Raw genomic sequence first — 14,990 nt, 5'->3', positions numbered from 1 at the left:
CCCATTATACGGGAGTAGAATACTATACTTTATCCACGACTACTAAATATTTTTGTTGAAGTTTTTTTTGAAATGTTTCGAAAAACATGGTATGTTAAGAAACAGATATACGACTCGCACAAATGAAGTCGCTGATGGCTCAGTGTAGATGCTCTTTCCCTTCCAACCGCGGGTCCCGGGTTCGAATTCGGTCTAGGAAAATTCACTTTTTTAATATTTTTTTATATGTACAGCACTGAATTGAAAATATTTAGTGGTTTACACGATAAAATTTTAAAAACGGATTGTTTGTAGCAGAACAATATAATATTATAGCTAAATTAAGGAAGCATCTGACAGTAGTGATTAATGACTCATTAATCACTGCCGTGATTAATGGGTATTATTAAGGTCGAGCAAACAGACGTATAATGGGTACATTATACAATAGTCGTGGATAAACAAATTAAGAAACGGGCACTTTTCTTGTTTTTTTGCAATAACTTTTTTGGTTATTAACCGATTTTAATTTAACCAGTCTCATTTTGTAGATAATTTTATTCCCTACAAGTTGTCTGGGAGTCACTTTTCACTAAAATTGATGGTTTTCCCTGCAAAGTGAAAAAACTGTTTTCCTCACTTATTTGTTTAAATAGAAAAGTTAGCTAATAAAAGTTTTTGACTCACGAGATGAGAGATGTCTTGTATTATGTTAATTTAGACAATTTTACAATAATATCGCGGATAGGATTTTTTTCGAGTTTCTCTTTTATTTTCGCTAATTTTCCGGCATTTATTTCTGAGACACCCATATTTTATATCGATTTTAAATATTCCGGTTTTTTCCAAATTTTTCTGAGAATTTTTCTGAGAATTTTTCTTCCCCGACGCCTAACTTTTCCAGATATTTCGGACCTCTGGTAAAGTCTCTTGTTTTTTTTTAACGTTTTGCGTCAATTTCAGTAAAGACACACCCTGTACAAGTAAGACAATCGAATTAATAAACGCATGAACATTTATTGGATACGAAACTGTTTCTTTGGCCAGTCGGATCTCCCGATCCGAGTCCGCTCGGTCCTTCCCGAAGGCGCCCCCTCACCTAAAGGATTGTACTCCGCCGCCGAGTCCGTGTTGCTGTCCTTCCTGTTGGTCTTGTTGAGAGTCCAGGGCGCCGCGGGGGTAGGCAGGGGGTTGGGGCCCTCCTTGACCCAGGGTGGCCTGAAGGTGGTCCTCTGGGCGGCGTTGGACGAGTTTCCGCTGTCGCTCTCTTTCCCCGCCGGCATAGCTTTCGTGAAGACCCTGCAAGGGAAGACAGTAGGTTTGATTTATCGGGAATAGCCTGTTGGATTGCTTAGGTTTTTGTTAGTTGGTGTTGGTTGTTTCGTTTTTTCGAAAAACAAAGCTATTTTTGGACCTTTCAGTCAGTGGTTATACAGAGAGATCGAGAATGATTGACCGGATTCTGAACGTACCCTGTCTCAATTGCTATCAAAACTGATTTCCGTTTGCTAAAATTACTTTTTTTTCCGTGCAATTTCATGGTGTTCTGTGGCGATTTCACAATTTGACGTTCTGTTCATTGGCGCACGGATTTTTTGGCTTGAATATTATTTTGTAGATTTTGTTGTTACCTGATATATTTTGCGACATTATAAAACAGTATTTTTCAATACTACAGTTAGAGTAGGTGGATATTATACGTGAGTAATTAATTTATTGCGTATGTTGTTCTCTAACCTAATCGGTTTTTTAATTTAGGTTAACATGGCATTTTCATTAGAACATGATAAATTTCTTCTGGAGGCCTATTTTCGTAGTGGACAAAACAATGGTAATGGTTGGAAATATTCGATGAATTCGTGTCATTTACAATTTCAAGAACAATTTCCAAATGATGAAATTGATTATGAAATTTTTTCGAGACACGTGAAGAGATTAGTGGAACGCTTCCATAACACTGGAAGTGTTTGTAGAGGAAAATCTCCAGGCAGAAAGTCTATTCTTACAGAGGAAGTCTTGGAAGATGTTGAAAACCGCTTACGAGCTAGTCCAACCAAATCACTACGTCGGTTATCTGCTCAAACAGGTACTTAATAACAAATATTTATTCTAAAATTTGTATCATTATTCCTAAATTGTTTATAGGAATATCATATGGATCATGCCATAAAGCAGTAAAGAAGTTGCATTTTCATCCTTATAAAGTTAGTGTTGTGCAGGAACTACTTCCGTTAGATTTTGGAAAACGTGTGCAATACTGTAATTGGTTTAACGAAAATCTGAATGACGACGATATTCTAGATCTAACATTTTTTTCTGATGAAGCGTGGTTTCATTTAAGTGGGTACGTAAACTCCCAAAATTATCGCTCTTGGAACACAGAAAACCCTAATATTTTGCGTGAAACAACTCTGCACCCTATTAAACTTGGTGTTTGGGTAGCTATGTCACGTAGAAGAATAATCGGACCATATTTTTTCCGTGAAAATGTAACTGGGCAGGTATATCGGCAGCAAATATTGTTACCATTTTTTGAGGAACTTCACGACGATGAAATCCATCATGGATACTTTCAGCAAGATGGCGCAACAGCTCACACCTCTAACGAAACTTTAGAGTTGATTAGAGAGTATTATGATGATCGAATAATTAGTCGAGATAGATGGCCACCACGTTCTCCTGACCTTACACCCCTAGACTATTATTTATTTGGTTTTTTAAAAAATTCAGTATTTGCTCAACGGTTACACACGATTGAAGAACTTCAAGAGGCAATTACAAACGAAATTAGGAGTATTACACAAAATGTTTTACAGAATGTATTTAATAATATGAAAAGAAGAATTAATACCTGCTTGAACAACAATGGACATCATATTGAACATTTATTGTAAAAATATAGATATTTTTATGGATTTTATGTAATTTTAAGGTAAAATATTCAATAAAATGTGAAAAAATTCCAATTACTCTGTTATTATATATTGCATGTAACTGTTGTTTATTGCTCTCGGTCATACAGACAATCCTACCATCTAACATAATCAAGCACTTCCAACTGCTTGCATTTGCTTGAAGCAAATTTTTTTAAGACACTTTTCCTGAATTTCGACAGCTAACTAAAATGTTCAGCATAAATTTTTGGGCTGGATCGCTTGCGCTGGATATTCAGAAGTGTGAAAGCAGTAGCTGCAAAATAGTCGTCTTATAAGCATACAGCAGTTTGCTTTGATGAAAAACAGCAGCTTGCAGCGTATCGCTGTATAGCTGAATCGTCTTAGATGCCAAGAATGTAGCCACAATAGTGCTTCTGTTTTAAAATTAACTCATAACGTTTTAAAAATAAAATCGCTGAAGCACTTACAGTCGTTATTCAAAATTAGCTACATCAAACTTTGATTTAAAAGTTTTTCTAATTGTAAATGAAATAAGAATTTTGGAAAAGTTAGGCTAAACCTACATTTGATTCTGTCATCCTCTTTAATAATAATAACAATAATAACATTTATTGGTCCATCAGTATTGCTTAATTTGTGAAATAACTTTGATTTTTGTTAAATAATTGATATTTTTATTATGAATTTCCATTTTGACAGTAACCTAATTTATTTGACGTTTGAACGTAATTATTTGTTTACCATTAAAATTCCTCAACCTGCGCTCATGATTCTAGTATTGGTATCAAAAACTGGTATGCCGCACATCAAAAATCAGTATGAGACGGCACGGTCAATCATTCTCGATCACCCTGTATAAGCGAACAGTATACTCGAGGCTTTCGGTATAAGCAGTGTATGTACCTCTAGTACTTTTTTCCTTCGCGTTTACGGGCGCTTCTTTTGAAACTTTTCGCGTACACACGTCTGATTATTGCCGGAGTTATTCCATTCGTTCCGCTATAGCCGTCGGTGCACAACTGTAAATAATTGCCAAAACACGTGAATAAGTGTTGGTGGATATCTCCCGGTTAAAAATACAGATGGTGGGCGATCCGATAGATAGTTATGAACTTATTAACGGCAGGGGTCCCAGCAACTCATTCGGGAGATGCCTCATACACACACTTGCCTCTTATTATTATTAGTTAGTAGAGGTCGTGCGGAAATCTTCATTCCAGGGCCGGACCCGGCGCGCACGGGACACAGTCGAGACGTTGTAAAAGTTTTATCCGTCAGCACTTAAATAGACCTTTTTAGTAGTGACGTCACATACAATAGGTAACCCCATAGTACACATTGTCATGAAGAATTTCCCAATATTTTTACTAAATCGATTTTTGATCTTATGTACATACATTGAACATAGGTGCCAAAAAAATGATATTTAAGGTCATGGCAACCTTAAATATCGCAATCTGGCAATATTAGAAATATTTATGAAGTTTCAAACCCCAAGTGACAAACTAAAAGAATTATAGAATTTATAACGAGCGTTCAAATAAAAACGTGGTCAAGTTGGTTCTGAAAATTTGGCTGTAGGGCGTAGCGTATAGTAAATGAACTTAAACGTCATCTGTCAAAGCGCTATATCGCCGCTATCAATTTGTATATTTTCGTTTTAAAAAGAGTTTAAAATGGTGTTTTCTCAAGGACAAAAAGTGTTTATCATAGAGTCCTGCTTTAGAAATGGACGGAAGATTGATGGAATATGGAAGTATTCTATTGAGGAATGTTTCATAGAATTTTAAAATCAATTTCCTGGCGTTGTTGAGTACAAAATTTTTCAGTGCAGTTCAGCGTTATGTTAATGTTTTTCGTGAAACGGGCAGTGTAACAAGAAAAGGAAGCGGTCGACCTAAAAAGCGGACTGAAGAATTAAAAGAAAATGTCCAACAAATAATGGAAAATGCGCCAAGAACTTCTGTAGGTACGTGTTTTATCACAAATGGTGGGAGTATCAGTCGGTACCTGCCACACAGTGTTAAAAAAAGATTTGCGTTTGTTCTCCTATCGTTTAACTTGTCAGCAAGAACTTCATGAAGTTGATTTTCCGCGACGGGCTGTATTTTGTGAATGGTTTTTAAACAACTACGGTGAACTTCATAATATCACCTTTTTTTCTGATGAAGCCTGGTTTCATTTAAGTGGTTACGTAAACTCACAGAATATGAGAATGTGGTCTTCTGAAAAACCAGATAACTTTTTTGTCGAGGGCCCTCTACACGCTCAAAAAATTGGAGTTTGGTGTGCTCTCAATCGAAGGAGGATTTATGGACCTATTTTTTTTAATGGTACTCTTACTGCGCAAAGGTATAGAGAAGAAATTATCGCTCCTTTTGTTAACCAGCTGGAAGAAAACGAAATTACAAACTTTTACTTTCAACAAGATGGCGCAAGGGCACATACGGCAGGCGAGACGATGAATATGTTGAGGGAAGTTTTCCAAAATCGACTAATAAGTCTCAATGCTGAACATGAATTTCCACCGAGGTCATGTGATATTACGCCGTGTGATTTCTTTTTGTGGCCTTACCTTAAAAACACTATTTTTGAACTGCCTATTCCTGATTTAAACCATCTGCAGGCTCGACTTATAGACAAGATTCGTGAAATTAACAATACCCCGAGCATCTTAGAAAATGTCTTTAATTCTTTGAGGAACAGGTGTGAAAAGTGCTTGGAACAAGGAGGGGGACACTTTCAGCAGCTGCTTTAATTTATTGTTATAACAAGGAGGGGGACACTTTCCGCAGCTCCTTTAATTGTTTGTTATTGTTATCACGATTATTCTTTAAAATAAAGTTATATAGTCATTAACGTTATTGAAACTGACAGCTGCTATACAGCTCGTTGAGAAATGAGGTTAAGTTGGTCGCTATAAGCTACTCCCTACGTCCAATGTGTCAGAGCCAACTTCGACCACGTTTTTATTTGAACGCTCGTTATTTTTAAATTTATAGAACAATATTGACTTTTATAGTAATTAATAAATTAAAATTATATGGATGTTAGTGAGCATGCGCATCAAAGATAATTTCATGTAAGCGAAGTAGCCTCGCAACAGGATATCATTCAAGAAAAATTTGGTTGTGGTTAAGAGTACGTCTATAATAAACCACTTGAAGGAAAAAACACTCGATAAACAGACTGACACAGCACAACACCAATAAAAACAATACAAATACTTGGTAGAACTACAAAATGCCAAGATTAAACAAAAGAAGAGAAAATACGCTAATGATGATATCGATGATATATCAAGATCTCACCTTCGTATGAGGCTATTCTTCTCGAGCCTGCGAATTAGGAATAACACGGCTAATGTTAATTAGCCACGTTTTTTTGTAAGTTTTAAGCACATCAGTCTATCTATTCTACGAAACACGTGTTGGCTGTTCTTAAGTACTTCTAAATCCTTGTAAAAATAAGTTAATTTGAAGTTGTTCATTTTTATATTATCTATGTAAATAGTATACAAGGGTCAGATTCGATCTGTACAATTTCAATTACACTAAACCAAACTATTAAAGGGTCAAAAGAATTTCCTTTTCCGTGATTTTTGACAGACTGTATTTAAGTGAAAAATGGTCGTATCGAGAATTAAAAATAAGCATTTTGAAGCTCTAAGATTCTAGGTTTTAGATTTTTCGGTCAAACATTTTTAGGAGTTACGGTTATCATGCAATTCTAAGAAATAGCGCGACAAAGAAATTTTGAAAATTTTTTTATTTATTTTTTTCAGTTCACGGAAATTTTTTTCAACTAAGCCATTGCATGGGCCATATAGCTTGTCTATTCAGCTTTAATTTCCTTTTTTTTTAAATTTCCATACGACCATTATTCATCGAAATATCGGACTTTTAATGGAAAGGGATCCTTTTGTCTTCAATCATCGATATCTCGGCGTCAAATAAATGGTCGTACAGAAAATTGAAGAACAGTTTCGAAAACTGTAATAAATGTCCTATAACATGTTGCCGCAACTTTTCGGATTTTTTTTCATCTTTTACACGAATTTAAAAAACAGGAAAAAAGGATAATTTATGGTATTTTAGAAAATTGACGGCTAAATTAGAAATCTTCACGAAATGACTAATGTTAAGCATGACCTTTACAGTTCGATATATCCAGAAGAACCCTGTGAAGTTTCATCTCGATCTAACGAACCGTCTCTTTGTTTCAAACAGTTAAACTTTTGAAAAAAATTAAAGGGTCGCGTTTTTTGAGCTTAAACAGTTCATAGTCATGATTAAAATGGAAAAAATATGTTTTTTAAGGTTTTCTCGCATTTTTACCGCAAATTGATTAAAAAAATATATTTTCGAAATATTTTCGATTTATTATTTTTTTTTGGAAAACCTTCCGGACATTGAAGAAAACAAAATGCAATTGTTTCCAGCACGATTCGGCTTTTTTGTACTACGCTTCTGTTCATCAGCTTTTAATTAAACTAAATTAAAGTTGATGAACCAAACCAGATTTCGATCCCGATTCATACCGTTTTTTGAGACTTTTTGAGATTACAGACTGCACAAAAATTAATTACAATATTTGTGCAGTCTGTAATCACTTAAAAAACGGTTTTTTCAAAACTACCCATTTTCTTCTGAAAAAAAATTTTGAAAATTTTTCGAAAATAAAAATGTTTTTTCATCAATATTTGCGGTAAAAATGTGAGAACCTCAAAAAATGTTTTTTTCCATTTTAATCATGGTTATGAAGTGTTGAAGCTCAAAAATCGTGACCCTTCAATTTTTTTCAAAAGTTTACTGAAACAAAGAGAAAGTTCGTTAGATCGAGATGAAAGTTCACAGGGTTCTTCTGGATATATCGAACTGTAAGTCGTGTTTAACATTACTCATTGCGTGAATATTTCATGGTGGCCATATTCCTGGCCGAGAAATAGTGAAATTTCTGGCGTTTTTAGGTACTGAAATCTTTAAAAGTAAAACGTGTAGAACAAAAGTAAGCACAAAAATAAAATCCTTGATGTTTTGTTTATTCATTGTTACCATTTAAATTTACTTAAATAAAATAATAACTAAAAAAGCGTTTGTAAAACATGCGTTTGCTGTTATTCTAACCCCACATTTTAAGAATTATTTTCACATGCTTCTAAATAAAACTAAACAATTTTATATGTAGGACTAAACAAGTAAATGTTATAAGAATATTTACATGTGGAATTATATATAAAAAAGTTAGTATTTTCGTAGATTTCAGTACCTAAAACCTTGATGGTTTGATCGTTTTTTGCACCTGTTTATTCGTTTTACTGCGGCGTCTTTGAAAATACTCAGGTGGCATGACATAACATTCCTATTATTTGATAAGCTTTAGATTATTCAGTTATTAAATGTTTGAAATTATTTGTCTTTGCGGAAAACACTATTTAAAGAATATGGGGGGCCCTTAATACTATCTGGTAAATATACCTTAAGTCCCAGACAATTAGGTGAATTTGAATATTGAAATTAGATATTTGCAATATGGTACGTTATATCTACCATTTTGTCGCGTATTTTTACCATGCTTGTCAAAATTCGTTAAAGTAGTATGTCGTTAACGATGTAATAATAATCTGCCATTTCTTTCGCGGCAAATCAATTTGCGACTCGTCATTGTGATTCTAGTTACTTGTCATATTCGTATTCTAATACATATTTTGAATCGAACTATTACACTATTCACCTCAAATTTGCAACCTGGTTTAAATTGCTGAAATAAAACGAAGTTTTAGAATATGTACGGTTTATACTGTGACGATCATTTTCAATCGAATTTGGAGGTATTGATAAGAAATTCGTCAGAGTTTAGCTATATACAATACTGGTTTTTTTTTTCAGAAATCGCTGTTGAAGCCAAATGTACCGTTCAGGAGAGGTAAGTTTTTTTGATATCTCATATGCATGCTTTTATCTTTACATTCTTAAGAACACTGGTTAACTCACACGCTTCATGTAACCGAATTTTTTTTTTCAAAAGAAACTCACAATTTCAAATCATTTCGGTAATAATGGTGACGTAGCGAGACAAACCAATATTTTTGCGTTAGTTTTCTAAGAACTGTTTTGACGACGACCTAAAATTTCTTAAAACAATTCCCTGCCTTACCAATATTGAGTCACGATCACCAAATTTGTACAAGTTTTACAGAATTGAGTTAGGTAATCTAATTGGGTGCAATTTAACTCTTGGATACCACTAAAAATAAAAAATGGGCCTATGAAAAAATGTTCCTAATACAGTTATTATTCGCTTTTCAACTAAAATGGAAAAGATCTTTGTCGTCGTATTTCTAAAATTCTTAGTAACGCCACTGGTAAACGTACGTATTCGATTCAATGGAAATTCAGTGGTTTAATTAGATACCCATTGGCCCAAATTTCATCGTAAACGTAATATTTCTTCACGTAATGATGTGTCATTCGTGCTGTGAGTGAATATGGTGTGCCTACGCGCATGTGATGACGTCACTTGAGAGAAAGACTGACGAAATCATGAAAATGTAACTTTCTGTCTTTTGAGAAAATATGGGGTGTCCCGAAATTAATGCAACCAAATTTGGTCACAGATTCTTAAGACAAATTTAGGGGACCCGTATTTTTTATTTTTGCCAAGTGGCCCTCTTTTTTGGGGGAAATCCGCCCCTAAGTATAGTCTGTTTTATATATCAGGACCCTGTTGTACAAGAATCACTAAATTTGGGACACAGGGGTTTTATGACATGTAGAATCTGATAGGGCTACGCTTTTTGACGGAGAACCCTTTTAAGGAGGTATTTCGGGGTCCGAGGGAAGTTAGGATCGCAGGGGGTGGTCCTATGCTTTTCCTATGGGACTAAAATCCGCTACCAACTTGAAAAAATTAAATTCTATTGAAATTAGTTGCGATAAAGATTATCTATATAGCAAATACATCTACTCAATATGCACATAACATACATATCGAAAATTAACAACATAAAAATATCATATTTAAGTAGTTTTAAATTATATTTAATGAACGCATAAACACTATGTAGATGTGGCAACAGCGCTAATAATCGAGTGCAGTTGTACACACTGCGAACCTACAGACCTCTGACATCGGAGATATTGCGCGTCAAATTCGGAAAAAGGTGTGTACGCGTTCAAAAATGTATTGTGTGTAAACTATGTACAATATAATTATTCTATATAGCAAATATATCGAATTATCCTCGCGAAGATTTGTATCCTTTATTTAAAATCCGTAAATCATGTGAACTGACAAAACAACGAGAATTATGTTAATTTAGTGCTATAGAAATGAAATGACATTCGCGCCCATCTCTCGTCCAAGTCAAAGAAAATGTTGGATGCGATTTTGAAGGTTCTGTGATAGAAATTACACTATTACTCACTGTTCGTGTTTTAATCTCTATTTTAGTAATGTTACAAAAGTTTTGCAACTATAACTAATTTTTTAGATATAAAGTTTGCTGAGAAATATTTATGTTCATTTGTTATTCCGTACAAATGCTTTTATCTCAAGTATTACTAATTATATTAATCAAGTAAAGAAAACTTTATGTAACCCTAAATATTGCTGGGTACGGATTACGATGTTTTTATAAACCATTAAATCTATTAAAAGGATTTATCAACTGTATATTTTATTGCAATAAATATATCACAGCTTCCTAGCTTTTTTAATTAATTAATTTTTTTTTAACATTACAAAAAATAATCTGTTGTGGATAATTTATTGTTGATAACAGTTTACATGGGATTTAAGAAAAAATTTGAAATAAATTTTGTTTTTATCAAGTCTTTCAAATGTATTCCCCCCTTGCTGTCAGCTGATTGCGACGTTGCCACATTAATCCTCAAGTCAGAAATGCAATTATTGTTTTCCGTTTCTAATTAATACTGCTGTACTATGTTCAAAACTTACATTAGTTTTACATCAAAAATAAGATAATACTGTGTACTACCTATGGAAAAGTTTTGTTTCACAATTTCTACATTTTTTTCTCAGTTATGGGCAAAAAAAGAGCCGCACCGTCCATCTTCGTCATATAAACCTATGTTAAAATGAACAACTTTCAACGACAATATCTCAAAATCTAGATTCAAAAAAATATGACGCACGGAGGGAGCACTGGGTAATACGCTATATAAATTTCAAGTACATCTGTGCATTTTAGTAAACCCAATTTACCTCCTTAAGTCACTTTTTCGTGAGCCCCCTTGTGTTTGGAACTAAAAAAAATTTGGTCGCATATTTGAATTTCTTAAAAATTATTAGTTCGCTAAAAAACATTGAATGGAGAAACTTTTTTTGTCCCCAAATTTATCTTAAGAATCCGTCACCAAATTTTGTTGCATTAATTTCCGGACACCCTGTATTTAGCACCTAAAATGTGCACAAATCGTTGACATTTTGCCACTAGACATTAGCGATTTTCTTAACTTTTCGCTTAGTGACTATGACACCAAATAATATTCAAATCAAACTACATATATATTTAAGACATATTTTTTATAAATTTGTCAAAATTTCGAACCGTCCTCGATCCCGCGCTGGCGGAATTAAAATAAAAACCCCTTTTTGCACCGTCATCGTGTCGCTACGCAGTTCTAACATAATAAATGTGCCGCACTGTGCGTCGGGCCGAATTATTATAGAATATTATTGGCAGGTGCCATGTGCACCGCGAAAGCTATGAAAAAAAAAAAAAAACGGTTGGATGTTTTGATTCCGAAAAAATTATGTGGTTCGATTTTGGCACTCGGTCAACGGCCGTGGGCACCGATGGGAGCTGGACGTATTTTAGAGGATGATCCGCGGGTATTACAATCGACTTTTACAAGTTTACGATTTGTTTGCCGCGAGATATTTACTATGTCGATGAATAAAATTACGTTTTGCCCCCTGTCGTCCCCCCATGTGCGGCGTTCGTGTGAACTTCTCGTCCTTGACTTGTTAAACGTAATCGGCCTCTTGATTCGCCGGATTTGAATCCACCGCACAGCGACAGATAAAAACGAAGGTCTGCTTTAGGAAATATGTCAAGAACCCGTCATTGAGAAAATAACTGCTACATAAATCTGTAAAATTATGACGCGGTCGACACCAACGTTACGAAAACTATTTTGGCAAGCAAATTGACGTTTTTCTTGTAGTAGGCGTTTAAAGGATAACAAGACAGATGCAGCGCAAACGAAATTCATTTTTTTCCTGCTCGACAAAATGAAAGTCAATACGGTTTATTTTCGAATAATAAATTAATTGGCGATATAAAAACTAATTCTCCACAAACTTGTTTCCAAGGCAACTAAGCGCTTGTTTCCAAAGCATGCTATGTTTAATGTAGAAAATAAATTAAAATGATTTCGTATTCGTCACATGCAAGCAATGTTATTTTAGCGTTTTTTTTTCCGAAAACGGTTAGATTTATCGAAACAAATAAAGTATTTTATGTCAATAGACTAGGAGAACAAAAATATTCAGTCAAATTTCGCATAAATTGTAGCACTATAAAGTTGAAACCATTCAAATCAAAATAAAGGCTCGTATGTGGCGCCCTCTACAAAATGCGAAAAAAGGGTGGGCAAATTTATAATCCTCATCCCGAAAAACCCCCATATACGAAATTTCCTCAAAATATTATGAGTGTGGCAAAAGGTATTGCAAAAAAACTGCAAATAAAATTTAACTTTAACACCCTGTAACTCCGTTAATAACAGTTTTGCAAAAAATGTTATAGAAAGAGGTAGGATTTATTTTCGGTCTAGAATTATCCCCTGAATTTTTTACTCATCATTTCCGGACACCCTATATATTTATATAAATCTCTGAAGATGTTTGAGGTAGACTGACGAAACTTTGATTAGAGAGTCGATAAGTTATAGAAATTGTTCAAAATGATCACCTTTTTCTCTAAGGCATAAAATTAATCTTCGTGGAAAATTCAAGTTACTGAATAAGGATTTACATCGGAATACTCATAGGGTGAAACAAGCTTCATCCATCAAGCTTGGCTATGAATTTAAACGTCAAATTTGATGATCAGGAAAAACATTCAATTTTAGGACCTAATTGTTTGCTGAGTGTATCCTGCTGTCCGCTGTATAATTAATAATGTTTTGCAGTTTATTCAGAAAACAAGTGATTTTCGTTTTGTAGACCTCTCGTTAGAAAAACAATTTTAAATACACTGTGGTCATCAACAGTCCAAAAAAGATCATAGATATAGAATGTTTATCTTTAGAGTATTCAAAATATCTGCACCAATAATTTTTTAGACTTTTGATGATCATACCGTGTTTAAAATTGTTTTTTTAACAAAAAAAATCGTATACATTTTTTCTATGAAACGAATAGTTGGATTTATCCAACTAGCTTACATTAGATTCGAAAAAATATCGTTCTTCAGATAAAATGGTAGAGATTTTTTGAAAATAGAATTAGGAATGAAATGCACATTTCCAATCCAGTGGCGTCGATATTCTCAGGTTTTTAATAGCACTGTCTCATAGTATTTCCACCAGTGGTTGTCATAATTGTGTACAAGTGCAGCGAATTTTTACCTTTGCTTACATGAGTCACCCATCCAAGTTTCATCAGTTTACGTTAAAAATCTTCAGAGATATTTGTGCAAATGTATTTATTTTTCAAAAATTTTAACACCTCGTTTCGTGGAAAGCCTTTTAAGGCCCATACGAACTTTTGACGTTTAAATGACCCAACAAATCACCCCTTGAAATATTTTCACATAAGTTATACCATCTAGACGAAACTGACAACGTTGGCCGTTTTTTTTTTCGGGAAAGATTTGAAAATCGATCGATTCGACTGCGTCCTTAGCCGTTCGAGCTTACCGACAATTCAATATGAATCGGTGCAGCGCATAGCAAGGCTAAACATTAAAAATAGAACACTGTGTTTCGCGTAACATACACAACAGTCGTCGAAAGCCCATTCCGATCCCCACTCAGCGGGTTTGGAGTACTTGTGCTTCTAAACGGCCTAAGAAACGTTTTTTTTTTGTTTCAAGTGCATTTTTAACACGCGAAAATAAGCAGGAAATTATAAATAGATTTGCAGAGCTTTGACAGAAAATAATACTAGAGTTTTTCCACTTCTAGTAGTTCTAATGTCACTTCCATTGTACCAAACAAGTTATAGTCCTGATTTCTTCCATCTAAGTTAAAAACAGGTGCCTTATTTTTTAAAGAGGTGTCAGAATTGTTGTACTTAAAGTTTACTTGACAAATCACTGAAACAAAAGGAGCATTCTATTTAAGTGATCTGCCTCAACTAGGGGATCACTTGGAATAGGCAGATCAATTAAAAGGAAAGGCTCTATTTATTTTAACCTCACATTTCTATGTATCTCCAGTGTTGTTAATTTTCTGCCAAACTCTATCTAATATTAAACAAATCAAACGTCAGTGTAGTAGTTAATGATGTGTTAGCGATACTAGTAATAAAGTTAGGATATGAATGGAAGACTTACATGATGAACGCCCAGTAGCAGCTACTCCACTTATACTTTGGCTGTGATGATAACGTGCTATGGTTCTGATAAAGCTTTTGTTAGGTGTCGAGCTAAATGCCTATACTCTGAAAAAGTCTCCTGAAAAAGCAACACCAAGGCGATAGGTGAACAACAGTCGAAATGTTTCATGGGTTATTTTTTTTTTAATTGTTCGTGTAAGTATGAATGTGTATGTATGTGTGTGTGAGAGAGAGAGAAAGAGCGTCTACGGGAAAAGGTGATACAACAAACTGAAAAGTCTCGTTCTACACCAGGAAAATTAGCGAAAATAAGAGAAACTCGAAAAAAGTCCTATCCGCGAGATTATTGTAAAATTGTCTAAAGGAACATACTACAAGACATTTCTCATCTCGTGAACCAAAAACTTTTATTAGCCAACTTTTCTATTTAAACAAATAAGTGAGGAAAACAGTTTTTTCACTTTGCAGGGAAAACCATCAATTTTAGCGAAAAGTGACTCACAGACAGCTTGTAGGGAGTAAAATTATCTACAAATTGAGGCTTGTTAAATTAAAATCGGTTAATAAACAAAAAAGTTATTGCAA

The 14,990-nt window shown here is 34.3% G+C and overlaps 2 protein-coding genes across 7 annotated transcripts in view; one reads left to right on the top strand and one right to left on the bottom strand.

The window, feature by feature from the left end:
- The window catches only part of LOC108903327 (trichoplein keratin filament-binding protein), a 62,605-nt gene that overhangs the window by 11,691 nt on the left and 35,924 nt on the right, over positions 1-14,990 (top strand). The window contains exon 2 of the mRNA XM_018705461.1: positions 8,765-8,801. Within this exon, the coding sequence (XP_018560977.1) occupies positions 8,784-8,801 (18 nt within the window). The 5' untranslated portion in view covers positions 8,765-8,783. The remainder of the gene's footprint in view (positions 1-8,764; positions 8,802-14,990) is intronic.
- Positions 1-14,990, bottom strand: part of LOC108903325 (glutamic acid-rich protein) — a 35,877-nt gene that overhangs the window by 11,458 nt on the left and 9,429 nt on the right. For 4 of the 6 annotated variants that reach the window (XM_018705454.2, XM_018705459.2, XM_018705458.2 and 1 more), the window contains exons 2-3: positions 14,404-14,523; positions 1,079-1,278 (exon numbers count right to left, since the gene is read on the bottom strand). In XM_018705454.2, coding sequence (XP_018560970.1) covers positions 1,079-1,278; positions 14,404-14,405 — 202 coding nt within the window. In that variant the 5' untranslated portion in view covers positions 14,406-14,523. Of the gene's footprint in view, positions 1-1,078; positions 1,279-3,779; positions 3,885-14,403; positions 14,524-14,990 lie in introns of those variants that run through there. The other 2 variants (XM_018705457.2, XM_018705456.2) reach the window with 2 other exon arrangements.

This window comes from Anoplophora glabripennis, unplaced genomic scaffold, assembly GCF_000390285.2.
Source record: "Anoplophora glabripennis isolate ALB-LARVAE unplaced genomic scaffold, Agla_2.0 scaffold103, whole genome shotgun sequence".
NCBI lineage: Eukaryota > Metazoa > Arthropoda > Insecta > Coleoptera > Cerambycidae > Anoplophora > Anoplophora glabripennis.
Note: the sequence above shows the minus strand (reverse complement) of the source record. Positions and strands in the feature narration are given on the sequence as shown.